Genomic DNA, 27,683 nt, shown 5'->3' on the forward strand with positions numbered 1-27,683 from the left:
GTAGGTTTTTGTGCCACCTACCAGTAGCGCGAGAAGAGCAAGGACAAAGATGGATATTCACGATTACACGCTACGTAGTTTTACTAATCTTAATGTAGATATTCCGCACCACGTGGAGACATATTCTCATTACATTCTTATGATTGCCTTTATGCTGTCAATTTGAGCGTTAGCTTCGCTAATCCTTGCAAGAAAAATACAATATGAAAACAGAGTGACGCGACAGTCGCCATACATCAACCATACTAACGAAGGTGAGTTTGATCATGAACGTTTCACGAAAGGCAGTGAATGAACGGACAATTGATAGATTTTGGCAGTGATGTTGGCAATGATTATGCATTTTGTAGATTGGTAGGCCTATTTCGTATTGTCTTCAATAAACTCAATATGTGACTGTCGTTGATATAAGTCACAAATAGCCTACACCAGTCAAATTACACGAGTCGCATCAAATAATACACTTGAGTAGCCTGTGTGAAAGAGGAGTTTGCGAGCTACGCATTTCAACATATTTACGGTGACATGTCTTCGCTGACATATGTCTTTAACATCTGATGTGGTATCGGTCTTCAATCTACACTACGATGTGGCATTACAAGGTCGCCTGCAGAGTGGCTAATCATGTTATTGAGGAAAGTATGGCTATCAGGTAGAGAGCATGTCATATTGTCTACTAGGCCAGACCATGCGACATAGCAGATCGGTGCCACATGGATAAACAGACGCAGTCAGGGATTACTGGCCTGTCCAATGAAGAGTGATTCCGTTTGTGTTCCGTTCCGTTTGTAAAACAATCAGCATGTGCGCTCACGCTCATGTGAGTTTAATACACAAATACATTTGTGTGTCAAGGGTGTTTAGGCTACTTGTCTTCTATTTGAATAAAAAACAAGTTGGCTAAAACGAAAATGCTAAACCAAATCTTCACTGAAATTCCGTGATTTGACACTACATTAAATGGTCGCATGCTCCGGTTGGATTGAAAAATCATAGTTGAAGTAAACAGTTGTCATTTCAGGAAGTAGTAGGGCAGGTGGTGCTCAAAGGCTGATGAAATTGAGCAGCTGTCTCAGGGGCTGTGGTGGCAGGATGAGATGTGCGTATGAAAGTCTACCGTGCTTGTTTAGTTGTAAAAACTTTGTGTTTGAATTAGAAGAATAGCTGACTAATTTCACGTCTGATCTAAGGCAAGACAAAGATTTTCCTGTATAGTCGGTCTAGCCTCCTACACACACGCACACAGTCTATTACTTATTCAGGAGACAAAGAATTCCCTGTTCACTTGAATTCGGAGCCCTAAGCTGGTCTGCAACCACCCAACAGCAGCACATTTTCAACCCAGACATTGGCTTCTAGGTGTTACACCTACACAAACACAATCTCTCTCTCTTTCTCTCTCAAAATCTCTGTAAACCTTTGACTCAAAGACTTTGGCCTGATCCAGCAGACTTATTGAATTTGTGAGTAGTGATCTTGTGCATTTGTCTACTAGAGGAGAGAATAATGTTTGTATGTTTTGATCAATGTTTCTGCTTGGGAGTCTTCAATGATTGATGTGTTACTAGAAAACCGTTGAATGGATAGACACAACGTTGTCATTGCATGTGCACCATAATGAGAGTTTATTTATTTATTTGTCTTGCTTCCTGCCTTCTGTTCTCTCAGATGCTTGCATTTCGCTCACGTTTCCGACATTTGTCTCTGTGACACTGCATTGAAAGGTCAGTAAATCTGCGGAAGGCCTTTGTTCGGCATACCCATTCTGAAACAAATGAGCTACTTATTCAGTGAATGCTATAAATATTATTTGAGACAGTGGTGTTTCCCAGGAAAGGGGGTTGGGGGGGAAGGCCAAAGCAGTTGTGAAATGGCACTTTGAAAGATTTTCAGCTTTATTTGACTGTGACAGGTCGAAAGAGGCAGGGACAGAAAAGCCCCGGACTGTAATCTTACCGGCGTCAGTAAAGGCGTCAGCCTTGTTTTCATATTATAACCATAGAACATATCAGAATGTTCAGCACACTTGGAGGCAAAAATCGCAAATGTATTGCAAAGCTTTCAGTCACACTGTCTTTTTCAAACCGAAACACAGACTATATAGGGTCAACCACACGTGATACCCCAACCCTTTAGGTTACACATTCCTTAACTCTGTTGGCTTTTTAATCCTTTTAATCACCTGATTCCATCACCATATGCTTGGATGGAATTTAAATGAGTTTCCCCTGTCCACCATAAGCAATTTCTTTTAAAACGGCTGAATTTTAAATGCAGATTCGAACAGGTGAATGCTTTTAGTATTTGTACATGGAATTGTCCAAGGTGTGCTGCCTTTGGGACCATGTGATTGTTACATCACATGATTCGGTCCTCTGATATCAGCTACAGTCCTTTACCTTAGTTGACCACTCAAGGTCTCAACCTCCAAAAGACCTTGGTCAGCTGGAAACGCTTGCCCGGCCCTCAGAAACAGCCTTGCCAGAGACTGTGTCATCATGACTTGCCTGCTAATAGTTCTCTCTATCCCTCCAATAGAAACCTTGTTGAATTTGGCGCTAGTGAATCCCTCCGGACTCAATTCCAGCATTAAAGCCTCATCAGACCAAATTAAAAGAAACGTATCGAGTGCTTCGTAGAACTGGGTCTGTTTGTTCTCTTCCAGGATATCAGTTGACTGGCTTTTCCACTGAAATGGAAGGTGCCATGGAGGGCTTTTAGCGTTAGCCTACAGTATGTGATGCATCTCATGACTTTTGTGTGTCCTTACACCTCTCTCTCTCACACACACACACACACACATCCACACACACATCACAATCATCAGTTCTGGCTGTCTGCCTAAAGCGTGTTGCATAGTTAGGCTTTAAGGTTTTTGGGTTAAACATACACAGAACTGCTACTGTATATGTAAATTGTCACCTGTTTTGCTCTACGAACCATCTATGAGCTAGTGTATTTGATCTAAACTGCCCAGGTTGTAGTTCACTTTTCTGGCGTGTTGTATCAAGCATTGAACTGGTAATGTATTCAAAACATGTTTGGCAAGTGGTTTGCACCAGCAAAAATATCTTGTCATGTACAGCAGGAATCCTTTTTCTCACTCACTCCTCTACATTCCTCTATCTGTTGTTTGTCACAGATCGTGTGTGTGTGTGAGTAGTTTTAGTCTGTTGTGTGTACCGGTGCTTCTGCGTCACTTGGAGTCAGAAGTAAGTGGCGTTCAAAATGACTTCATGTAAGAAGGTTCTAGTTCAACTGGCCTCGCCCGGTGACAAAATGCACATTTTCCAGAGGAGAGGGTATACCAGCACGTTGACCGTAAACACGCAACACCTGAAACCTCCCCCAGAGCTGCCTGAAACAGGGATGCTGTCTCAGCCAACCAGCAAGCAATTAACTTTGGCCTATATAGGTTATTTAGTCTGCCTAATGTGCCTATTATCTTTATTCACGTTGTTACTCTTGGTTGAATAATTGTATATGGTGTGCGGAATTCTCTCTACAAATGTGTGTGTGTGTGTGTCTTCAGATTAAAAAACGTAACGTGGGGAAGGCAGTGTTTAAGTGAGATTCCTTATGATTGGGTTTAGTTGGGTTTGGATTCAGGTGTGGTTGAAAATAACATTGCTCTGGCACACCAGTAAGTTTGAAAGATTCTTTCAGGGTGTGTAGAAACCTGCAAACACCTTTCCTCCTAGCCCCCCCTCCCAGCCCCTGTCATGCACACACTCACAGAGCAAATCAAAACAAAACCGCTCGCCGTGTTTTTGTCTCCCAAAACCCAGCCTAGTGCTCTCGTGTTCCTCCTCTGCGGACGGGATTGCCAGTTGGCTGTAACCGTGAACCGCGGTCGTGTGAAACAATTTTGGATTCATTTGCTTGTCTCCAATGCGACAACAGCACGAACGGGACTCGCGTGCGTTGGTCTGCGTCAGTGAGGTCAGGAGGGTGTGCGTTTTATCCCCTGTGTTGACAAAGCCAAGTGTGTACACATGGGGTGGATTTCCAGATTCTTGCTCAACGCACAGACAATGGGGGCAGAGGGGGAGGTCGGACCCAGGGGTCAGCTCCTATGCCAAGGGCTTTATGGAACTGACTATTCCTGTTAAGGCCAATGGAGTGTGAACAAGAGGACCCCCCCCCCCCCCTCATCCGCTCTCTTGTTCTGTAGCCGTCGCTCTCTCTTCCCAGCGTCTACTAAAGAACGGCCTCTGTCAGCTATGTGTTAGAATGCAGACCTCTTTAGCACCTTTTAAATAGCCTAAACAGTTTTCTACGTTGACCGAGGAAACAGCAAAAGGCCATTGGAGGAAAGCGAAATGTCAGCCTCTGTTCTGTAAGATGCTGAAGGACTTTCTTGTGTTTTTTTTTGTTTGTCGTAACAGCGTCTAGTTTGCGCGGAACCTTCTAGGACGAGATGAAAGGCCGGACTGATGCCCCTCAGGACAGGTAAGGGTCTAAATCCGGCGAGCTTTTGTTCCTGAAATGGTTCATTCTTGTCTCACGAGCGAGTAAAGTAATGAAGCATGTATGTCTGCTTAACTTCTCACTCTGCCAGCTTGGTGGTATGAGTTGGCAAACTCCATGGAAGAATAAGTTTCCTGAAAGCTGAGGTTGTGAGAGAGTTGTTTCTGTGGTTAATACTTTTCTCCTTATTAGCCGTTAAGAAGACAATGATTCTCATAGCGACACGATATCAATAATAGAAAAAATACTGGAGCAAGTGTTTTTTTTGTTCTGTGTTAGGGTGTATTTGACTGATGTGGTAACCCTCTTTGCTCTCTGTTCCCAGGGGCTGGTTGGTGGGGATCATCTTCTTCATCCTGGGCCTGGGGACTCTGCTGCCATGGAATTTCTTCATGACTGCATCCATGGTAAACCCACCCACCAGCCCTGTCCTAATCCTGTCAGAAAATATCATTTTTTTTCTGCCTCCCCTGTGGGAAATACTTGATGTAACGCAATTACAATGGTCTAATCAAGGCATGCCAGGTTTAGGAAAAAGGCTGCATGAGGCATACACTCATTTAGTAGGAATTATTTTGTAGTCAGTTAACGGTGAGGTAAAAAACAATCATTAAGAATTATATAGTTTGGTTATTTATTTGTCCACACAAAGACGAGTCCTTAAAGTCACATGTTTTTGGGCGGGCATTCTATGAGGACTGTGTGTGATAGATTAGCTATGTTGTTGGTATGTTGGGGTCAAGTATTTGAGGAGGGATTTAGGGATTGGGACCCCCTGATGTCTGTACTACAGGCAGGGAATTTCAGCAGCGGGGGTGAAGTATGTTGATGCTTACCACTCGTGGTTAGGGCTGGAGACCCTTGTTAATGAGTTCATGCACCATAACGTACTCTGTGTGTGTGCCATTGTACAGCAGTGCATCTATTCCCCAAGGCAAATACGTTTAAATGGGGTTCATGGAAGCCTAAATCATTGTAGGTTAAGTAGCAATGGTAAGGTTCAACATGCCTCATACTTCTCAATGCGTCCTGATGAGTTATGTAGCATCTAGTTAGCAAACCACGAATCTGCAAACTATAAACTGAGAGACTGATGGTGACTGATCTAAGAAACTGTCCAACATATCTTGCATTATTTTCAGTAAATAGTTGACGTGTTTCCCTCAATACCCATTTCCCACGGTCTTATGAGGTAAGAAAAAGAGAAACTATAGATAAGCACTTCGAACAATGTTTCTTTTCTGTGTGTCCATTCTTAGTATTTCAACAACCGACTCAATACCACAGAATGGAACAACGGAACGGTCACCGTTCGCAAAGAGTACTACTTCAACAACTGGATGACCCTGCTATCCCAGCTTCCCCTGCTGCTGTTCACACTCCTCAACTCCATCCTGTATCAACGGTGAGCCATTGAATTTATTGTCTGAACGAAAGGCGAACGCAAAAGCGTTCGGCCCAACCATGAAACACTTCAAGCTATTTCCCTGTGCTTTCCCTTCGAAGACGGATGACGTAAAATGTGACGCGAGTCAAAGACACATGATTATTGTGTGCAGGATATCGGAGAAGATGCGCATCGCCGGCAGCCTGGTCATCATCCTCATCCTCTTCATCTTCACGGCCATCCTGGTCAAGGTTCCCATGCAGGAGGACAGCTTTTTCTCCGTCACCATGGGAACCATCTGGTTCATCAACTGTGAGTCTCCACACGCTGCGTGTGTTTTGACCGCGTGAATCTCGTGCAAGTGACGTGACGCGTCTGGTCGCGTGATAGTATTCCATGTCGCTCCTCTACGCTGCAGGTAAGCCCGAGTGTTTGCGTGTGCTCTTGTGAACCTCCTGTCGTCTCCCTCCCAGCGTTTGGCGCCATTCTGCAGGGCAGTCTGTTTGGCCTGGTGGGTCAGCTGCCTCAGAAGTACAGCGCCGTCTTCATGAGTGGCCAGGGCCTGGCCGGAGCGTTTGCTGCCATCGCCATGCTGCTAGCCATAGCCAGTGAGTCCCACACCGTCTTATCTCTCTCTGTCGCTTTCACACACGCATGTAAACACAAGCAACCAATCCCAACTCCTTTGTTGCCTAGTAACAATCAAATGGTTCCAAACAACCCGAGGAAGGATGGCGTTACCCGGAGAGGGTTTGGTGAATCATTTGATTGGATTTGAATGCTGCTGTTCTGACCTACTTTGTGTGTGTGTGCGTGTGTCACGCTCAGGTGATGCGGACTCTGAGTCAGCTGCTCTGGGCTACTTCATCACTCCCTGCGCGGGGACACTGGTGACACTACTGAGCTACCTGGCTCTGCCTCGCCTGGTGAGTCCCACTGCCACACCTTGCCTCTCACCCGTGACTCTAATAACGCCCCCGCCATCTGACTCCAGCCCACACAGTAGAGTCGGGTAGCAAAGGCTCCAAGAGACTAAATTAAAAAAGGATGTGAATATGCCTCAGGGTCCAGGTGGCAAACAGGGAGTTTCCTTGTTAGGCGGTTCATTCAATACATTACCAATTGCTTTCAGGGAATTGGACCCGTCTGTCAGGTCTGAAGACGTTGATAATTGGTCAGTGTGTGCATGCGTGTGGATAGGGGAGAGCCTGTGGAAGTTGGATGGTTTGATAAACTCACACTAAGTGTTCTTTTTGCATGTTGGCACTGTAGGAGTTTGCCCAGTTCTACTTGGACAAAAGTAGGAGCTACGAGCTAGGGGCTACTGCTGGACTGCTCAGAGGTGAGGATGGGACTTGCGTATACGCACACACACAGAAAAACAAACCAAACAAACTAGGAGTGGGGGAAAAATCTATTCACATATGAATCGCGATTCAGTCTCTTTAGCAATTCACATCGATTCTCAAATGTTTTACATTCACAATACATTTTACATTCAAAATAAAATGAATAAAAAATCTCTGTAAAACCTTTAACCCTATTTTTGTACAAACTATTTATTCTATTTTTCTCAGGGCTGCCTTGCTTATAATAACAGAAGACTGTCATATGTTGAATGGTTGCAGTCAACTTAAATTCAATTGCATTTGTTTTATAACAATGAGTTTACTAAACTGCAAGAAAAACTATAAATTTCAAGGTTTTGATGCAGTGGGATTAGCCTATCACAGTCAAATAGAAACAAGTAACACTAAACAGCAAACTGGAATCAAATGTAAGCATGTATTGTATAAAAAAACGAACCAAAAAAACATTTGTGAATCGATTTTTAATCGAATCGTGACCCCAAGAATCGAATTGTGAGGTACCACAAGATTCCCACCCCTAAAACAAACCCACATCCTCTCTCTCATTGGTTATGGAACTTTAGAGCCATATCTTGTCTCATACTCACATCAAATATAACTTTTTACTACTGTGTCAACACTGGGTGATTTCCCCCCCCCCTCCCCCTCCAACACACACTCAATTGAATGGATTCATCAGTGCATTATCTCATTAGGTCAGTTTACCCAGTCTTATCCAATTACCCCGGTCACCACCCCCATACAAACACAGTCTGTGTGTAGTTCCTAGACACACAGATGGTCTACCACACGGACAGCTGTCCTGTTGATGAGAGGAACGACAGTGACACACACGGCCATATTGCCTCAAAGCAGGGTCTAGTATATGCCATGTCATAGGCTTACGTGGCAACACCACCTTTACCATCACCCCCCCCCCCCCCCCCCCTTGCTCGTCCTTTTTTGCTGGCAGAGAGTGACGCCGTAGAGAACGGCAAGGGGAATGGCCATGCCAGCAGCGCAACGGCTAACGGCGGCGTTGAGGCTGAGGTGGAGGGCGCGGCGGGGGACGGTGGAGGCAGGCAGGCCTTCCTGGACATGGAGATGGAGGACAAGAAGCTGTCCGTCATGGAGGTCTTCAAGCAGGTAGGAGTCACCATCGGTGTGTGGATGGATGAAGGAGAGGAAAAACTGTCAAGCGCATTGAGTGCCGCTGAAGTATACAGATGCAGATTCCTTTGGTTCATTTTCTACTTTCGTCGTCTTCGTTTCTGTACAGACCCCTTGGTGTGTGTTCTTATTGTTTGCTTTCTCTCTCTCTCTCTGTCCTTCAGATCTGGGTGATGGCGTTTTGTGTGGTGTTTGTCTTCATTGTCACCCTGTCCGTGTTTCCTGCGGTAACTGTGGATGTTAAGACCATCTTTCCTGGAAATTGGGGTACGTAACTAACTGCTGTCCTATCCTTGCCAAGTTACTGCTATCCTTATTTTTATTTTTTTACTCAGATAAATTTGGCTTAAGATATACAGAACCCAAGTAGTAGGTTTTAGTGTATGGTGTAGTTTAGACTGTTAAACTGTACTCTGCCCTCTCCTCCAGAACGCTACTTCATTTCTGTGTGCTGCTTCCTCATGTTTAACGTCATGGACTGGATTGGACGCACTGTCACCACCCTGGTTCAATGGGTGAGTCCCAAGTTCCCTTGGTTACAGAAACATCCTTTGTTACTCACCTTACAACAAGACCCACAACAAGGCAGCTCGTCTTTCGACGTTCTGTATTCAACACGTTTCCTTCATAAAGTAGACCAACAAAAGACATCAAAAAACTTTTTTACATTCACAGTACGCGGGCTATAAAGTATTCCGGCCATGAATTTTTTTGGGGGGGAACTTGCATGCGGTTTTATATTTTCGAGTCCATTGATTTCCCTTACCAATCATATGAGGAACGCTGCTATAACTAACTACGTCACGCTAGCGTGTTGGTGAAACCATTGAGCGCAAATTCATGAAGCCTGGGGATGATGTCCTACCCATAGACAAATGACTCAAATATAAATGGCGCTGGGCGTGGATAGAAGAAGGTAAAGACGGCGAGCCTTTTGGCAGTTGGGGCAAGAAACTGAGAGAGCCTGGTTCTTGTTTCTTCACGTTTTGCTCGAGGAAGCTACTATATGCCAGCAGCGGTAAGAAAGGGCTTGCTCATCATGTCATAGAGCCGCTGCCCGTGCACTCAAACTTACCGCAACGTTGCCGGGAGCAATTTTTACAGCTGACACACTGTCTATGACCGTGTCTGTGACTTAGAAATACGCTTGTGCACATTTGTTGCGAAACATGACTTGTCATTCACAATTTCTTAGCCACTGGTCACCCTGTGTAGAAAACTAGCAGAAGACAAAAGTGTTTCTCTCCAACTCCCCCCATAAAAAATGTTCTGGCTCAGGATTTCTTTTTTTCACCAACCCCTGGTACTGTGAAAAAGTGTTGGGCACAATTAAAAGAAAATTACAAGACAAAAATACGTTTTCAAAATGTTATACTGCGGCACAAATACAATACAGATCACAAAACAAAATGGTGTATGTGCAAAGTCTTGGGTGCTTAGCCTGCTGCACAGTACTGTAAATTATATACTACAATATTTCCGTAAAAAAAAGAGCAAAAGTCGGAGGATGGGTGTCTAAAAGTGTTTATCTCCTTTCAGCCCCCGAAGGAGAGTATTCTGTTCCCGGCGTTGGTGCTCTCCAGGGTGGTGTTTGTGCCCCTGCTGATGCTCTGCAACGTCCAGACGCGCTCCTACCTCCCCGTGTACTTCCCCCACGACGTGGCCTTCACCGCCATCATGATGCTGTTCTCTCTCTCCAGCGGATACTGCGTCTGCCTCTCCATGTCCTACGCGCCCCAGTGAGTGACTGCGCACTAGGCTTTCCCTTTTTCCTGGCTCCGTCTTTCTTTGTTTTTGGTCTCGCTCTTTCTGTACTTTTTCTGCTCAGCCGGGTATGTGTTCTCGAGAATCCCTCCACACTTTGGGTTTTTCTGTGTTTTCCATGTATGTGGGTTGAGCACCCAAATACCCACGCTCATGTTTTCTAGCATTCAAATGTTTTCAGTTCGAAAGGCTTTTACAAGTCTTTCTCTCTTACACTTGTCTTCACACACTCACATTCTCTGATATACACACACTTATGTCTTGCTGTTCCTCACACACGCTCATCTCGGTTTCCTTGTCAAGTCAGGCTGGTGAAGCCCAAAGATGCGGAGACGGCTGGAGCTCTGATGACCTTCTTCCTGGCCTTGGGGCTGTCCATAGGGGCGGCCCTCTCCTTCCCCCTGAGGGCTCTGGTGTAGGCGGCTCCAGCCCTCTGTCTGACCATCTCCACCCCCTGCAGTGACAAGCCGTGCCCCAACACCAGGGGGAAATCTGCCCGCCACCATCTTTCCACCCAAGACAGACCCAGACCTAGATGGACCTAGTTGCTTTTAGGTTAGATAGCTTTGGCCTCGACGTGCTGTGGAAGCTAAGTGACTCTGACTAAGAACAAAGATACCTTTTGTTATTTTTTATCTGATCGTTTGTCTCAATGTTTTCTGTACACTAATTTGTGTGCCGTGTTTTGCTAGGTTTAGTTCCGTAGGTATTATTTGGTAGGGTATTCCTTATGTCTCATCTTGCTGTACAAGCTTAAGGGAAAAGTTATTTATTTTTTCACAAATGGAAATCAATATCACTCTTCTGAACTCTACCAGGGTGTTTTCCTTCATGAATGGAAGATTTCATTTGACTGTATGAGACTTCATTTTGGTTTATGAATTTAGCAAACTGACATGCAGTAAGTGAATACAGATTTATGAATTTAGCAAACTGACATGCAGTAAGTGAATACAGATAAGACAACAACATCATATCTCAGGTACAACATTGTATCATTTCTCAAGATGAGAGTCTTCGCACCTTGTCGAAAGGTTGGCAGTCACCAGGAGGTGGGTGAGCAGGCACCTTCGTTGTGGGCTCGGAGCCTGAGGGGTCCCCACTCCACGGAATACCCTAGTCGGGTGTAGGACCCGGGTGTCGTGGAGGTGTGTGTGCGTGTGTGTGGGGGGGGCGGCGTCCTGTTGGCCGCAGCTAAAGTAAGAGTCTGGTTAAGGAAGGTTCGGCAGGAGCTAAACCAGGAGAGCACTGTTCCAGGGATGGAGAGGAGATGACCCGGCCAGATGGCGCAGACAGTCCTAGGAGGATCAGGAGAGGGCGTACCAAGTATCTGCCTGGAGAGCCGTGTGTGTTTTAAAAAATGGTTTGTTCCTAATTAAAAAGGGAGTGAGGTTAACAACAGCCTGTGTCAGAGTTTGTATATAAATGAGAGATGCCTGTCAGAAGTGGTTGACAGATGGGTCCAATGTTGGATAGCATTCCATGACGAGTTCAGACTACGCTACTCTAATGGCCTGTAATTAAAAGGCAATGTATAGGGTATTTTTGTCTAATGCAAGTACTGAGCAAATCATTACTGCTGAGAAACTTAACATGAGAGGACAACCTTTTTGTTTGAGTACAACAAAGCAGTCTGCATTCATATTTTTTAATCTGCCTTGTATTTCTCTAAAGACAGCAGATGAGCTCTAATCTGTACTCAGAGGTTTTTGTCTAGAACACCTGTCATGGAATTCTCTCCACTCCAATGAGATGTTAGCTTTTTTATTATAACAAAGTTGCGGTGACGGCACTCGGTATTGAAAGTTTTATTTTGTGTACATATATATTTTTACATTCTCTTTTCATTGTGGAATACAGATCTATCCACGATGTTCTGAATGTTTGACATTCAGTGAGCGCACCCCTAGCTGCACCTCTCATTGGGATTTACTAGTTAATCACCTAGTAGTACTAGAACTGGAATTAAAGACAGGATGTAAAGGGTTGGATGTCTTGACTCAACCTGTCATGAGCTGTTTTGTTTTACTCTGGTTTCAGGCTAGTGAGCTTGACAGTATTCAAACCCACATCTTCCTTCCGCTGTACACCTGGAACTCACACTTTAGGTTAGGAGAATGACTCCTTCCAGGTGTTGGGTATGGCAATTGTTACAAAGAAATGGGTACTACTGCATTTGGAACCGTAGCAATCTGTTCTAGTAACATGTTACTTTGACGCATGTTATCCCCCCCAAAATACTCTTGGCACAATTCTTAAGCGATCATGAATTGGTGTAGACTCTTGTGAGACTACAAATTTGGGTTTTTAGTAGAGCCTGACTGATTTATCGGCGGGCCAATATTGGGCATTTTCCAAACTATCGGTATTGGCATTTATAATAGCCGATAAATGAAATGTATATATGTATATTTTGCCAGAACAAACGTGAACAAACATTCAAGTGTGTGTGTGTGTGTGTATATATATATATATGAACAGTCAGATAGTCATATCATAAAGACAATATTGAAGTAAAATCAATAACAAAAATTAAAAATATATACACAGAAATATATACAGATAAATGAATATTAAAAAAACACAATAAAAACGGACTATATATATATATATATATATATATTTTGATGTTACTCTGTTCTGTGTGACAATTTTAAAACTGCATTATCATATTATTTTAGTAAGGACTCTTAAATGACTACAAATAACTAATGTTAGGGAAATCTGTTTGTTTTGTTATGCGTTTCTGGATAAAATATATATGTATATATATCGGATTTTTAAATCCACAAATATTGTTATTGGCCTTGAACTAGAAATGTTGCTCTCCAAAAAAGTGGCAGGTGTTCTGTATTTTGAAGTGCAGTTGGTGTGAATTTTGTTGGCTGCCATACAAGAGTAAGATATTGGTTTTCACCTGATAAATACTAAAACATATTATTCAAAGTTTTCTCAGGTCTGTGTATTTAAACCAGTGCTAAGTAGCAAAGGTTTTAATACAAAGCCCTGAACAGAAAACTCAAATAATAGTCTGCGACATCTGTAACTTTGTTTCGGGCCTTCCCTTTTTGAGACAACAGATGTTTCAGTCCAGTATTTTCTACCCCAAAAAATGTAAATGGATTCCCATTGTTACAAATATGAAGAGCTGCTAAAATGATTAATGTTCATGGACATACTCGTTTTTTGGTAAAGCGATGCAGTTGTACATGTATTCATTATTTTAACCATACTGACACAAACTATACACATGGTTTTTTAACTAACTGTATTTTTTTTTTCTCGTTTCCCCCCACAAATCTACCTAGTTTACTGACTTAGAATTATAAAAGTTTGCTTTTAGGTTAGTTTAATCGATCAAATTGTGAGTTTTCTTGACTGCAGTGAATTTGAATGGTGTACTCTTGAGGGATGTACAGTAAAACGAGGTTGTGTGTGTGTGTTGTTGGTATTGAAAGTATGAACCTTAGGGTTTATAAGGGCTTGAACCTGTACTGAGCCTGTTCAAGAAGCCAAACCCTCAAGATGAAACAGGAAATATTGGTAGTGGTCCAATCCTGAGACATCTACAACGATGACTTGGCAGTTTAGCAGGGGTTGTTTCTGGATAAGGCTTGTCTGTGTTGAATCAGGACTTACGGGAAACCATTGAGTGACATATCTACTTTTGAGATACAGATTTGCCATGCTATGTTGTGAAACCTTGATGTCATAAAATGCAAGATGGGTCCCCAGGTGAGACACAGCAGAGTATTGGATCTGAAAAGATGCAGATTAAGATTTTTCAAGAACTAGGAAGCACATCATTCAGATGTGAGTTTTAGCCTACTTTGACTGTGTACAGGAAACTGTCTTTACCCGACGAGGAAGTTGGACCAAATGACGCCGATATTTATTTTTGTTTATTTTACCACTCAGTTTTGAATATGGATGACATCAGAATAACAGTACTTGAATTATTAGGTTTGTATAGTCAGCAATAGTATAGAGGCAACTTGATTGTAATTAAGTCTGGAAATTGATGGCTTTGATACCTGTTCACGTTTCTTTTTTGTTCAATTATATGAAGCACACACAAGGTTAATATAACATTTCCATACAATTGGATATACCATCCTATATAGGGGTGATAGAGCTCAGTTTAGTCTTAAATGATACAGCAAAGTTACATTCAAGACATAACATTCAATGTAGCTTTGTGTTCTTTCTCACAAAAAAGTTGCCAATGATCTTGATGTAATCTGTTTCGTATTGTTGTAATCTCCATGGATGCAACCATGGATCTGGACTTCTAGATGGATAATGATTGTACATTTTTGATAGGTAATAAAATGATGGCCATGCATGTACTGTATGCGTCTTCATATTGTGTGACTGGCTGGACTTTAGAAATTGATTTGATATAATAAAATTTAAAAATTATACACGTGTAATGCATCTTGTTTTTAAACAGTGACTAAACACTGGATAGCAGAGCAACAGAGCAATGGTTGAAGAAAATGGAATCCCAAAGATTTGAAGAATGTATGATTAAAATTCAGTGTACTTATGTACAGTAAAACCTCGGATATACTACTTCATCGTGCCAGTGCTCTGCAAAGGATTGTGGGTCAGAATAGCCTGAAAAGCATGCAGTCTTGTGTACTGTGTGGTCTCAGCAGTGTGGCTATGACAATCCCCCCAAAAATGTGTGTTGTTTTTGATGGTTTCATTATATCCCATTTATTTGGAATGGATGAAACAATATGTATTAAACTGTTTATGGTCTCAACCTATTGATGATCGGTACAGGATTGTTTCATCATCCTTTCCAGATACATTGAATCAAATGTTAGTCACTGAGTTAAAACACATTATATACAGTAAAGATAACCAATAGGCTTAGACTAAACAGTTTGTCATCTTATTCTCTGTAGAAAAATACCAGCATTTAAAAGAATGTTTTATCAATTCAGATTAATCATATCTAATGATGAAATAATCAATTTGTAGTACGTGGTCATTAAGCTGCATGTGAAAGGTCATCATTTGGGTTATTAAACAAATGTCGATGAACAGACGAGATGTATCCCATTTTATTTAATAAAAAAACAGCAGTCATGTCATTATCACCTGTTGTGGCTATACAGGTAAAGGGGTGTCTATGGTTAACTGAGCTAGTAGTTGTCATTCTGTCATAAGATGAAAAAAGCAAGAATGGAAAAAAGAAACAAACACTATTGTACAGACAGAATGCCAACATTGTGTGTCTCTCTCCACCCGGCCATCTTAAAAAAACATTTGTGGTTACACAGGTGCAGAAAGTAAAGGTAGGAAGAAGAGAGTTGGTGTGCAACAGGGGTGGAATATAAACAAAACAGAAGAGGCACATGTGATTGGGTGTCAATTCATTCAAATCTTGCTTCTAATTCTCTTTCCGGTTCTTTCTCCGTCGAGAAAAGTGGAGGGGACCTGAGACACTCGTCTGTCTGTCATCCCTCTCCCTCCCTCACTCCTCCGTGGTACTGCGTTCACCTTCATCGTTTCTTTGGGGGGACGGCTGTGCGGGGCGGGGTGATGGGCCGGCCAGCGTTCATGCCTCCGTACTGGTATTTCGCCTTCTTCTCAGACGGCTTCAGGATCTGAGCGGAGCAGACACAGGAACAGTCACCTCTGGTCCCTTCTGAGCCACACAGTTCGCAAATGTCAACAACAAAGGGGGTGAATTTCATTTTGTATTTTGTTTTTTCTTGAGCGATAAAACAAATTGATGAGTGCCAAAAGGGGCAAACTCAAAAGTTTCAATTTCGTTTCGGTGACGCAAGTACAATTACCGTCTGAGTGAGAAAACGTTTTTTCAGCCGACGACTGAGTCATTGTTACCTGGAAGCTGCACATCAGCGTCTCGTCAACACTCATCATGCCCCCGGCGTTGTCGAACTCGCCACAGTAGTTAGGGGCAGAGAACAGTGTCACCAGCTGGCGCTTGGCAAAGAACTCATAACCATCCTCCACCACCTGGGGGCGCCACAGACAACAGGAGAAAATAGGGAGGACCATCAAGAAAAACACAGCATCAATGAAGAGAGGAGAAAAGAAAAATGAATGACATTTGTATCTGCCCGCCACAGTTGTTTTAGACAGCAATGCTGTTACTGATTGCGGCATAGCATGCTTCATTATTGTTGCGTTGTATGTCCCTGAAAAGTTCAAAATACTTGAGAGGGCCATCTTGAGTGAGTGAGTGCGTGTGTGCGTGTGTACGTGTGCTTGTGAGTTTACCTGGTGGGCTCTGCAGATGAGGTCCAGGTCGTGCCGGTTGAGGAACTTGCTGACCACATCAGCCCCGAACGTGAAGGAAACCCCACGGTCATTCTCCCCCCAGCCCTGGACATCCTTGTCTGGGTCCGACCACAGCAGGTCGCACAGCAACCCTGGAACACACACACACAGGAATACATACATGAAGTACAACGTAAAACGAATCTTACACAGACACACGCCCCCACAGGAACACCCAAACAACCCATTTACAGGATCTGAGGAACGAGGACAAGCGAAATAGTCTGGTGGTTCACTGCCTTATAAGGACATGAGTTTCAAGGTCCGATGCACAGGGACTACATTTGGTCTGAACCTACCGTTCAGACCACACATGGATCCCTTTGGATTTAACAGGACCTCCGGCTTACCCAACCAGCATCAGAAACTATTTTAGATGTAACGTGAGATAAGGGGATCTAAATCTATCTAAATGCTGGATGCGGTTATTAAATATCGCCGGCGGCCAAGCGCATTCTCTGCGTGTGGTGATGTTGGCTGTGGTTGCCGAACAGTAACCGTCAATGTCTAGAGGAAAGTTTCAAAGATGTTGGCCGCCTAGAGTCTTGTTTTATTGCCAAACCAAAATGAGTACGGCAATACTGCCCCCTTCTGGATGATTGAGTAAACTTTATTAAAAAAAATGTGAGGAGGAAATAACTGGTGTGTGTGCGTGCGTGCTTACCCGTGTCAGGGACGTCTGTAGGTCTCATAATACGACGGATCTGTTCCATAGATTGCAGGTCTGGAGAGAGACCTGAGTATGCACACATCCAGAAAAGAGTCCATCAATTCAACGTCGTTCTGAGAGAACGTTTGGCGGTTTGTGAGTTCCAATAGCAATCGACACGTGCGAAATTACAACCGACAACACGACCGCATGACACAACGTTTATCTTGTGGGTACCTCCGTGGCAACAGAATATCTTCTCGTCGACTATGGCGGCGATGGGGAGGCAGTTGAAGCAGTCAGTGAATGTCTTCCATAGCTTGATGTTAAACCTGCGCTTACCTAGAACACAATGAAGGGAGAAGTGTTATTTGATAATGCAATACCGCATTTGACCTAGGCACTGCAGGAGAGGAAGAGGTGCAGCATTTTGATTATAATTTTTTGCATGAGTTGGCCAGATGAATTGACACGTTGATTGCAAAATGTGGGTCTGTGTAGACCGCATAAGGCATGTGATTGAATGAGTTCCTGTCAAAAAGCACATGCGTGTGCCATTCACTTCTCGACGTGTGTGTGTGTGTGTGCTCTCAGCCCCTGCATTCATCTACGGCTAAGTGTATTCTGGTGTGTTTGTAAGCGTGTGTACAGTAGGATTTGTAACGTCGGTGGTTGTGTCCGTTTCTGCATCTGCAGCGTGTGCGTGCGCATTTCTCTTAACACGTCTGAGGTAAACGCGAGAGTATGTCTGTGTGCGTGTAGCCCTCACACTCGTCGTAGAAGCCGTAGATGCGGTTGATGGAGGCACACTCGTGGTTCCCCCTCAGCAGGAAGAAGTTCTCGGGGTATTTGATCTTGTAGGCCAGCAGGAGACAGATGGTTTCCAGGGACTGCTTCCCCCGGTCCACGTAGTCCCCCAGGAACAGGTAGTTAGCCTCCGGGGGGAAGCCTCCGTACTCAAACAGCCTCAGCAGGTCTGTGTACTGGCCATGGATGTCACCTGGAGGAGAGGGAGAGAGACGGAGACAGACAGGTTTTGGCATCTAGAAGCAGCAGAAAACGTTAAAACATTTAGCTAATGCCACAATCATATTGACTTCCCCCTTAAAGTGTTTTATATGTGCCGTAATAAGATGCAGGGGCAAGTTCAGAGACACACATGATGTAAAATGTGTAACTACACACGGTGGCTACAGTTTTGGTTATGCGCGTTGATTGACAGGCCAACTGACCACAGATTTTGAGGGGAGCCTCCAGCTCCAAGAGGATTGGCTGGCTGAGGAAGATCTCCCGGGACTTGATGCAGAGCCCGCGCACCTCCGCCTCCGTCATCTGGACGATCTTCCCAGGACGACATCCTCGCACTGGGAGGGAGGGGGGCGGGGGAAGAGACAGGAGCAGAGACGAAGAGAGAGGAGGGAGAGACGTATAGCGGTGGGGGTGACAGGGAAAGTAAGAGGGAGAAAGAAAGGGTGAGAGAGAGCAGAACCCAAGAGAGAGGAAAAAAAAGGAGAACGACCACGTTAAACAAAGGCGGTCATTTGTTTAGGCTCTCGCGTTGGTCTGTGAAGAGATGGTCAAGCCTATAAAAGGCGCTGGCGTGTGTTTGTGTGGCCACAAAAGATATTTCAAGCATCCTACTAAATGTGTATGCCTTAAGTGTGTGTGTGCGCGTGTGTGTGTGCGCGTGTGTGTGTGTGTGTGTGTGTAAGAGAGAGACGGGGTTAGTCCAGCCTTAGCCCCAATTTCTTTCCCACTTCCACTGAAGAATAGACAGGAAGACATCCCCATCCCTTTCGTTGTCATCACAACATAAACACATGGAGGCTCTAGAGGGGGTACTTTTAACAAAGTAACTACAGGAGAGGGTGGTTTTATTCAACACAGAAGGCTTGATAATAGCCCTGCACAGCCCTCATTGTCTCGTGTGTGTGTGTGTAGGTCCACATCTGTTGGGATAACTGGGACATGATTGTGTGCGTGGGCGCCACTTGTCGCATACTCCTTAGGGTGGAATTGCTTAACAGACTATGGCTGATTTAAGCCACTTACTCCACATGAAATAACGGGGTCAAACTAAGTCAGTCTCCGTAATGTGGATGCAGGTGTCCCAAAAACACGCCTGGGGAGAAATAAAGCCATCTGTATATGCTTAAGCATCCCTGGTGTAAAGTGATCTGATATCTCATAGGAAGATTTCAGCTCTCTTTCAACGTTTGTTACAAAGACACGCACAAAAGCTAGAACCCCTTCTAAATCAACAGCCAGGTTAATACAGTACTAAAAATAGGGATGTCATGGTAATCAAAACATATTTCCTTGTAATGTCCTTTACAAAGTAGGCCTACGTGTTTTCAACATGAAGCAGAAAGGTGACCAGATTCAATAAGCCAGTACAGCTGGGATCGGGGCTGGGTCCTGCCAGGTTGTAAACCAATGCCTGGCTGCCCCAACTCAGTTTAACTATCCTGTCCAACAACACAGCCACAGTCCAAAAGAGGGCTGGGCGATATATCGAATATTAGCGATAATATCGCAATAATTTTGACGACAATGTAAAAAGTGAAAATATCGAATATAACAAATAAATGCAAAAACATCTGGCTCCTCTGTGTTTACACACACACACACAGACACAAACACACACACACACCGTTTGTGCACATGTTCACAAAGAGCACATGCACAAACTGAAAATTGCACTCGCACAGGAACTCTCTTTGGCTCTCTTTTCGTCCTGTCACATAAGGACCTCTGCATGAATTGTGAGGTCCATTTTGTCAAGTTGCAAGTACCATATTATGGCAACTGCTTACATCTGCACTACACATTTTGCACTTGTAAAAATGCGTTTTATCTAAATATTTTGTGTTGTTTTCTAATGGGGGCATTAGTCGCATATCCCAAAACATCCCATTCAGCCATTTAGTATTATATCCAAGAAAAAGAGGAAAGTTATTTCAACAACATTTTCATGGAAAGGCAATGTGTGTTTTTGCAGTCATATTACAGGACCAATCTCATACAAATGTTCTGTCGTGATTCAATCTCATCCTCCCTCCAGCTTTGGTCTCAACAGCTTTGGCTGGTGTTTTGACTGTAACACTGGCCTCAACGGACACTTTCCAATGCGCCCACAACCCAGGATTGTATACATTTTCAACGTGATTCAAGCAAGGACTATAAACACTGGCAATCCCACAAACCAAACACACTGTGCCTTTAAACTGGTTAGTCTAGCCAGAGAGACCAGAGAGTCCGTCTAAGACCCATGATGTGCGACCCACATACCATCATTAAGACCTGTAGGAACAGCCACACAGATGCAATTATGGTCAATTGTCACTGATGTTATTGAAGGGGTTGTTTTAGTTTGGTAGGGGGTAAAAATGCGGAATACAAATATTTATGTTCGTAGATAACGTGCGGTCACAGCTACTGGCATTCGAGAAAGACATTTGAGGTTGGCATGGAAATGTGTGCGAGCGAGCATCCTCTGGTTTTACATGTGCTTCCCGTGACTCCCCCCCCCCCCCCCCCACACACACACACACCCTCCCTCCCTCACTACCACCCCACACATCTCCTTCCTGCCACCCTTGACAGCTTTGTGTGACGCATATGCAGGTTTGTGTTGGATCAGCTGACAGGCAGGGGGCCCAATATAGGAGAACACACACGCACACACACACACAGCAGCGCAGGCCAGAGAGGATCTCCTTACACACGATATGGAAAAGCTAGATGACAGACAGCCATACAGGACACACACATAATCAAACAAACACACACACACACAGCCTTTCTCAAACGCATCAACACACACGGCTTGCTGCCAACAGATGATCCGGTGACCTTGACTCCATATCACACTCGCGGTGGCATCCCATCATCCCCCTTCTCCTCCTCTGCACTGCAGCGGCGCTGAGCCGAGTGGGCTGGGCCTGACAGGCAATCGCCATGGCGACCGGGCAGATGACCGCCTCGCGAGGTGTTGATGAGTGCTGCTCGCTAAATGGCGCCAAAGATCGACGGCATCAGCCCAACGTGGGCCGATGGAGGTTGGAACTGGCACCCGCACGTGTCAATCGTGCGTAGACACACGTACGCCCAGGGTGTTTACGGGCATGAAAATGAGATGGGGGCGACAAAATGTTTTCGGACCTGGCTGGTCTAAGACAAAGGTTCCATGGGATTGCAGTCTACTGCGATGTGTTCATTTGGGTTTGGAATCTGGTCACGTCTGTTCCTTTCAGTGGGCACTTTTGTCAATTATAATTGGAATTCATACCTCGTTATTTGGGTTGTGTTGTAAGAAAGAGACAGTGTGTGTGTGTGTATTTGAGATTGAGATAGAATGGGACACACTCATGCAAACTTTGAGACACTCTGACCTCCATGCTGTACAACTTCTCTACCACCTTGCCCTGCCAAAGTAGATCACTGTGCTGCAATACCACATGACCTCTCTCCCTTCCCTGCTCTCATTCTCATCCACTATCCATGTCCAACTGGCCCTTTGCGGATACCTGTCAGAGTGTGTGTTTACGACACACGTACAGTGTGTCTGTGCGTTTGTTGGTGTTTCTGTGCTGATGTCACAGGGCAGCTCTGCCCTACCCCTCCTACAAGACTCACCGCATTCCACACGCCCCACACACCAGAGGCCGGCCTGCCTGCCTGTCTGTCTGCCTGCCTTACGGTCTGTCTGTCTGTTGGCCTGCCTGCCTACCTTACGGTCTGTCTGTCGGCCTGCCTGCCTGTCTGTGTGGGCCACAGAAGTAGCTGAAACACAAACACTAACTACACCATGCGCATGTAAACCACTGAGAGGTAAGACAAATGACCTTCCCCAGATAGTACTTTGTTATAGTACTGTATTTTCCAAAGTCCTGTCTAAGCACAGGAAAAAGATTCTAACTTACATTTACAAAAAGAGCTACGCTACACATGAAGTGTGTTATTCCAAATCTGATAACCTTTATTTTTTATTAACTTAACAATTTTGGCTGCATTTGCAAATACCTACCAATAAACCAACATCAAAAAATTAATACATTACATAACTATAGTTTTATCCAAGGGTAAAAAGAATATTTAAAAATATACAATGGAAAGTTCATGAAAGTTTCCTTCATGATTGTTCAGAGCAGTAAGACAACACAATGACACTAAAACAAGCAGGTTGAAGTTGGTATTCCAGTTGCCATCGTTTTGACTCACTCCGCTGCTTTTTATGTAGCAAAGAGTCAGGCAGGTCGGGAAGTTTCCGTTCGTTTAAAAGACCACGGTTGACTTAGTGGCATTGCGAGGGAGTGAGGGGGAGAGAGAAAGACAGGAAGAAGAGAAAGAGAACGATAGGGAACCATAGAGAAAGAGAAAAATGAAATCACGATCTGCTTCTCTGAGGCGTTACCATATATGGGCACCGTTGTGGTGAAGAGGAAGGAGGAAGTAGTTAGGTCAAAGGCGGGAGCTCTCTAAGCCATGAGCATCTGATACTGAGGCGACGCTAGCCAGGTCGGGGCAACAGGGCGACGCAACATGACCCCTGGAATGACTGACATATATGGAATGGCTGAAGACCCAAAACAAGACGCTGTCATTTGCAGACAGCTATGCAAGCCCAAACATCAACAATCCCTTGATGTCAGAGTAGAGAAAGGGTTACTGTCTAAGAAGCAATGGTCTCAGACAGGCTTGCTCCTTACCACAGCATTTTTTAACATATTTATGCTTTTGTGCCAAATTGGAAAATGATGCGATTCGGCCTCATATCTTAGATAAGAGTATCTTCATACAGTAGGTATTTCTATCTGGTAAATCTGGTCACATAATGATGAAATACTGCACCAAATCACCACCAACTGATCGTCAACGTTAACAAAAGTGTGTGCTTCCCAAGAAGGGGAGGAATCAGTGGACCATGGTGTTGCTAACTAGCAACGCTGTAAAATTGTCTTCAATGACCTTTTGGAGTTCCCCGCCTCCATTCTACCCCCCTGAAATGGATCTCTCGTTTTCTTCCAGCAGGGTTCAGCTGCAATCCTCTGCTCCTACCATCCCTCCACCCCCCCCCCCCCCCCCCCCACTTCTCACACACGGGCAACAGAAAACAGCCCCATCGCTTAACTGAAGAACATGCAGTGACTTCGGTCCCCGAGTGGAAGGGAATCCCAATGTTTGTACCGTTTCATGGAACTTCTAATCTTTCTCTAATGTGAACTTCTCTCTTATATTGCTACTGAGGACTTTTTGCTTCTCGTTACGTGGAGAGGGTCTGAAAGAGTGTCTTTGTCGAGCAAAAGAAAGAGTGAAAGCGAGAGAAAGCGAGAGGGTGGGGGGGGGATGACAGATGGAGAAACAGTCTCCACAGTGTCTGCAGAGCGGCAAAATAGTACCAGGGAAAGAGAGAAGCAGGAAAAAGACAGAAGGAGAGGGGAGGGGGGGAACAAAGAGGTTGGAGGGAGAGAAGAGGGGAGAGATACAGAGGGGCGAGATACAGAGGGGCAGTCTATAGCACTAGTCTGAGGGGCAGCGAAGCCTCCCTGTGCCCTCTGACACAGCTGGTACCAGGGGGCGAGGTGGACCGCGACCACACAGCCACCACCATTGTTACGTTCACAACACTGACATGCTTGCGCCCTCAAACCCCCCCCCCCCCCCCCCCCCCCCCCCGGGGCCCAGACGACACAACAACACTCTTCATGATCATCATAATCATCAACAACAACAACAACATCAACAACACCACCTCCTCCAAGTAGAGAAAACATTTTTGGACCAACAAGGTTTCTTTATGCGCATCCTTGAGGTAACCTGATTTCTCAACATCTGGGAAGCACGATTCCATTTGACATCTACTTCCCACAGGAAATGAACTCGACTCCTGTTGGTCACAGTTAAACCCCCCCATATAGCCACAATAAAAAGCGAAAACAGCCTCCATAAGCCCTCTATGTTCCTTCGCCCCAACACACTCAGACAAGAGTGCGATGGTGTTGATTGTGCCACATTACGAAGCCTATAGGAGGAAAAGGACTGCGAGGGCCACCTGTGATGGCATGAGAGACAGAGGGTCCCTTGTCCGCTGTTGTTGGTGTGCTAGGGTGTGGGGGCATAAAGTCTGGGGTGGGTGAGAGAGCCAGAGCTCCAATAGGTCTACTTTTGAAAGCTGGCTCACTCACATAATACTGTACACATAGCACGAATAAAACTACCAAGAAGCAGCAAGAAGTGGAAACTGTAATCCCCCACCAAAAAAAAATAATTTGAGGAAAAACAAAACTCAAAAGCACAAAATAGTCTCTAACACTGCCCTGTAATAGTCTACATGACTCCATTTGAATTGTAACTCTAACCAGACACTAGGAAAGGTCCAAGGAAATCTTATATTTAAAACCTACCAAGCCATTTGAGACTCTCCATCACAGCCTCTGCCTAGAGACTTTATCTGTATGGTTGGTAAACAACAAGGTAATGCAGAATCATTGTCTTTCAGCTTCTTAATACCTGTCACCCCACCCACGTACACACACCCATACAGCCCAGTATTGTACGCCAACAGTTTTTCGAGGTTCATGTTGTTTAATTGTATCTCGTTTAACTACATGCTCTAATGGTTCTTCCCTTTGGGACTTATTTCGTTTTCACAATGTATGCTGCATGTTTTGGTTACCTGCAATGTTTGGGGCTACCTCGCTGTTATGATCAGTGACCTATGCACTTTTGTAAAGCTCTCTTTTACATTTACATTACATTTAGTCATTTAGCAGACGCTCTTATCCAGAGCGACTTACAGTAAGTACAGGGACATCACCCCGAGGCAAGTAGGGTGAAGTGCCTTGCCCAAGGACACAACGTCATTTGGCACGGCCGGGAATCAATCCGGCAACCTTGTGATTCCTAGCCCGATTCCCTAACAAATCAGCTACCTGACTCTTTTGGAAGTCACTTTGGATAAAAGCACCTGCTTAATGTATAAACGTAAATGTGTGTGTGTAGGGTGTGTACGTGTGTGTGTGCGTGCGTGAGTGACTGAAAGGGTAGGTGGGTCATTACTACCAGGGACAGCTGCGTCTGTTGACATTTAATGAAGAGGATCAGAGAAGCTGAGAGGGGGCTGGGCTGGGAGGTGAGGGAGAGGTTGACTGGTCTGCTAAGAAAGTCTCAGACCATCGGAGGAGCGGGTGAACACACAGACAAACTCCCCACAGACACAAACACAAATGTAAACTAACCCAAACCGATGGCGATGTGCTAGGACTGTGGTGGGACCTGCAGAGATGCTGATGTACAAAGTGAAATTACAGGCCAGACAGTTGCCTGACAAACGAGTTGGTGTTTACACCAGGAATCAACAGGGTGTGTGTGTGTGCTGTGCACTTTGCAAGTGTGTGCGTGTGTTGTTGAGGGGGTCTAGGGCTCTGGACTAACTACATCTCTCTGACTACACCCACTTCTTTTAGAGGCTTGGTCGTTAGTGTTTTCCAGTTTTGAGAATAGAGAGAATAAAGAGGTAAAGAGAGATCTGTTTGGATACAAAAAGACACATCTGGAAGCTTTTACAAGCATATTTCAGTCCAATTTCCCCCTCCAAGTTTCCTTGGTAATGTAGAGGAGGCTGCCAAAAATGCAGCCTGCCTGACTAAGGCTCTTTTTCCGGAGTTGTGCTTATAGCCAACTGTCTGCAGTATAACAGCTTACAGCTCTGTTAGAGTAATGCAAGAGTGTCAAATCCCACAGATACCTTTCATCTGCAAAGTGATCCACAGGTTATTACATTGGCAATGGTTTTGTGGATGTTTGCGTAACTTAGTTCCTGATAAGGGGTGTGCTGGACTTTTGTCAACACAGGAGGCGAGTTTCAGCTGTCAAGTCTCCCTTACAGTATTTAGTCGTGCATGACTGCATCAGCCCCAAACAGGTAGCATTGCTATGGATGTCAGCATCTAGATGTCAATTGAAAAAGATAATATTTCAAATTATATATGATAGATGAACAGCTTCCACCATTATATACCTGTATAAATATAGCAACGAGTTAAATTATTTCCTGAGTTTAGTATTTTAGTCAAATGAAAGTCTAAAGTAAAGAAATCAGAAGGAGTTGGGCTTGCCCTAACATTTGTAGGTTGGAACTTACTTTCCTAAAACAGAAACCCCCCTTAAATTAGTTATGATCTGGGTGATAAAGTTAATTTCTCTAATTATTGACTGACTGTCCAGCCACTGACACAAAACGCAGCAGAATCAGCAAGAGTAAGGTGGTGTATTATAGCAGCCTAATAAATTCACGCTTAGCCTACAATGGGTTTAAAGGGCATGCCACATTTCAAGATGTAAAGTTGGACATAATTATCAATTACAACAATGTACTCAATTTTGGACCCATATTATTAACCCAATTATGAAATGAAATATATTCAACTGAATAATGTGTATGCCAACTTCCTCAACTGTTCAATTGAGGTCAATGTGCACCAGTTTTAGATTTTAAGATTCCCATACACAAATTGTTATCATAATACACATTGCCCATAAACTTAGGTAGAAGAGAACAGAGAACATTGGCATAGCCACTATAAACCCTACTTAATTATTTTAACAAAAATAACATAGGCAAAGGATCGTTCGACTTCTGCAACTTAAAAACCAGCTTCACATCAACACAATTCGTTAACCTATCTGTAAAAATAAATATCAATTTTAAGTTTAAAGAGACGTGGAATTCTTGACCACGGCGAGGACCAGTTATAACATTTAGGAGAAAATAATTTTAAGAGAAAGGCTACCGATGAAGCTTAATGCGCCTGTGTTTGGAATTAGTGACAAATAGCACAGCTATCTCAAATACCGGGCTCTCCATAGTTTCTATCCTAAAACAGGCCTTTACCTGTGGACTTAAGCCCCAAAAAAGGCCAGTCACGGGCACCACAAAACCGTTCACGACCAGACTTTAGTTTAAACTGCGATACATTATAAACTTTCCGATGAACTCACCTTCTAAAAGCCTGGAGATTAGCGAGTCGACATCCAACTCCCCTTCCGCCATTTCTGTAGTGGGTGCTGTCAATGCTGCGCTCACCACAGTCGCTTCTGGCAGGCAGGCACCGCCTGACCGCATCACAACAACGGAATGCAAGCCGCTGGGTCTCACCGCCCGATATTCAATGGGACATTCGCACGTTCTTGTAGCCTACAGAAAATAATAGAAAATAGTCATATAATGCCTATTATACTCTACGTCAACGATTTTCTTGTTGGTGGTTAGCAATTTATGTGTTGTAACCACTGAAGAGATTTTATAAAGCATGCAGCGTAGGCTATATCTTAATTGTCTTTGGCAATGACAGGCCTGTGTAGTGTGTAGGCTAGGCTAGGTTTTCCATTGTTATGGCAATAATTGAATTTAACTTCAAATAATGACATGACACATTAATTTTGTTCATTGTTGAAACTACACAATCGTGGAGCTGGTTTTTAATGATCATTTTAAGTTGCAATATCATAGGCTATCACTATTTGATACAAATCAAAATAGATTTGAAGCAACATATCTTAAACATAATGA

The 27,683-nt window shown here is 44.1% G+C and overlaps 2 protein-coding genes across 2 annotated transcripts; one reads left to right on the forward strand and one right to left on the reverse strand.

The window, feature by feature from the left end:
- On the forward strand, positions 1 to 15,350 carry LOC124486959 (equilibrative nucleoside transporter 2-like). The gene is made up of 13 exons (XM_047048885.1): positions 1 to 254; positions 4,389 to 4,452; positions 4,796 to 4,877; positions 5,730 to 5,875; positions 6,030 to 6,169; positions 6,331 to 6,465; positions 6,686 to 6,783; positions 7,130 to 7,199; positions 8,180 to 8,352; positions 8,541 to 8,643; positions 8,806 to 8,891; positions 9,916 to 10,115; positions 10,448 to 15,350. Exons 2-13 carry the CDS (start codon positions 4,421 to 4,423, stop codon positions 10,557 to 10,559), a joined length of 1,377 nt encoding a protein of 458 aa, XP_046904841.1. The 5' UTR covers positions 1 to 254; positions 4,389 to 4,420; the 3' UTR covers positions 10,560 to 15,350.
- LOC124486960 (serine/threonine-protein phosphatase PP1-beta catalytic subunit) lies at positions 15,200 to 27,221 on the reverse strand. The gene is made up of 8 exons (XM_047048886.1): positions 27,113 to 27,221; positions 18,343 to 18,474; positions 17,880 to 18,110; positions 17,348 to 17,452; positions 17,126 to 17,197; positions 16,402 to 16,553; positions 16,003 to 16,137; positions 15,200 to 15,761 (listed from the first exon to the last, which is right to left on the reverse strand). Exons 1-8 carry the CDS (start codon positions 27,162 to 27,164, stop codon positions 15,657 to 15,659), a joined length of 984 nt encoding a protein of 327 aa, XP_046904842.1. The 5' UTR covers positions 27,165 to 27,221; the 3' UTR covers positions 15,200 to 15,656.
- Positions 27,222 to 27,683: the final 462 nt, after the last annotated feature.

This window comes from Hypomesus transpacificus, chromosome 25, assembly GCF_021917145.1.
Source record: "Hypomesus transpacificus isolate Combined female chromosome 25, fHypTra1, whole genome shotgun sequence".
Taxonomy (NCBI): domain Eukaryota; kingdom Metazoa; phylum Chordata; class Actinopteri; order Osmeriformes; family Osmeridae; genus Hypomesus; species Hypomesus transpacificus.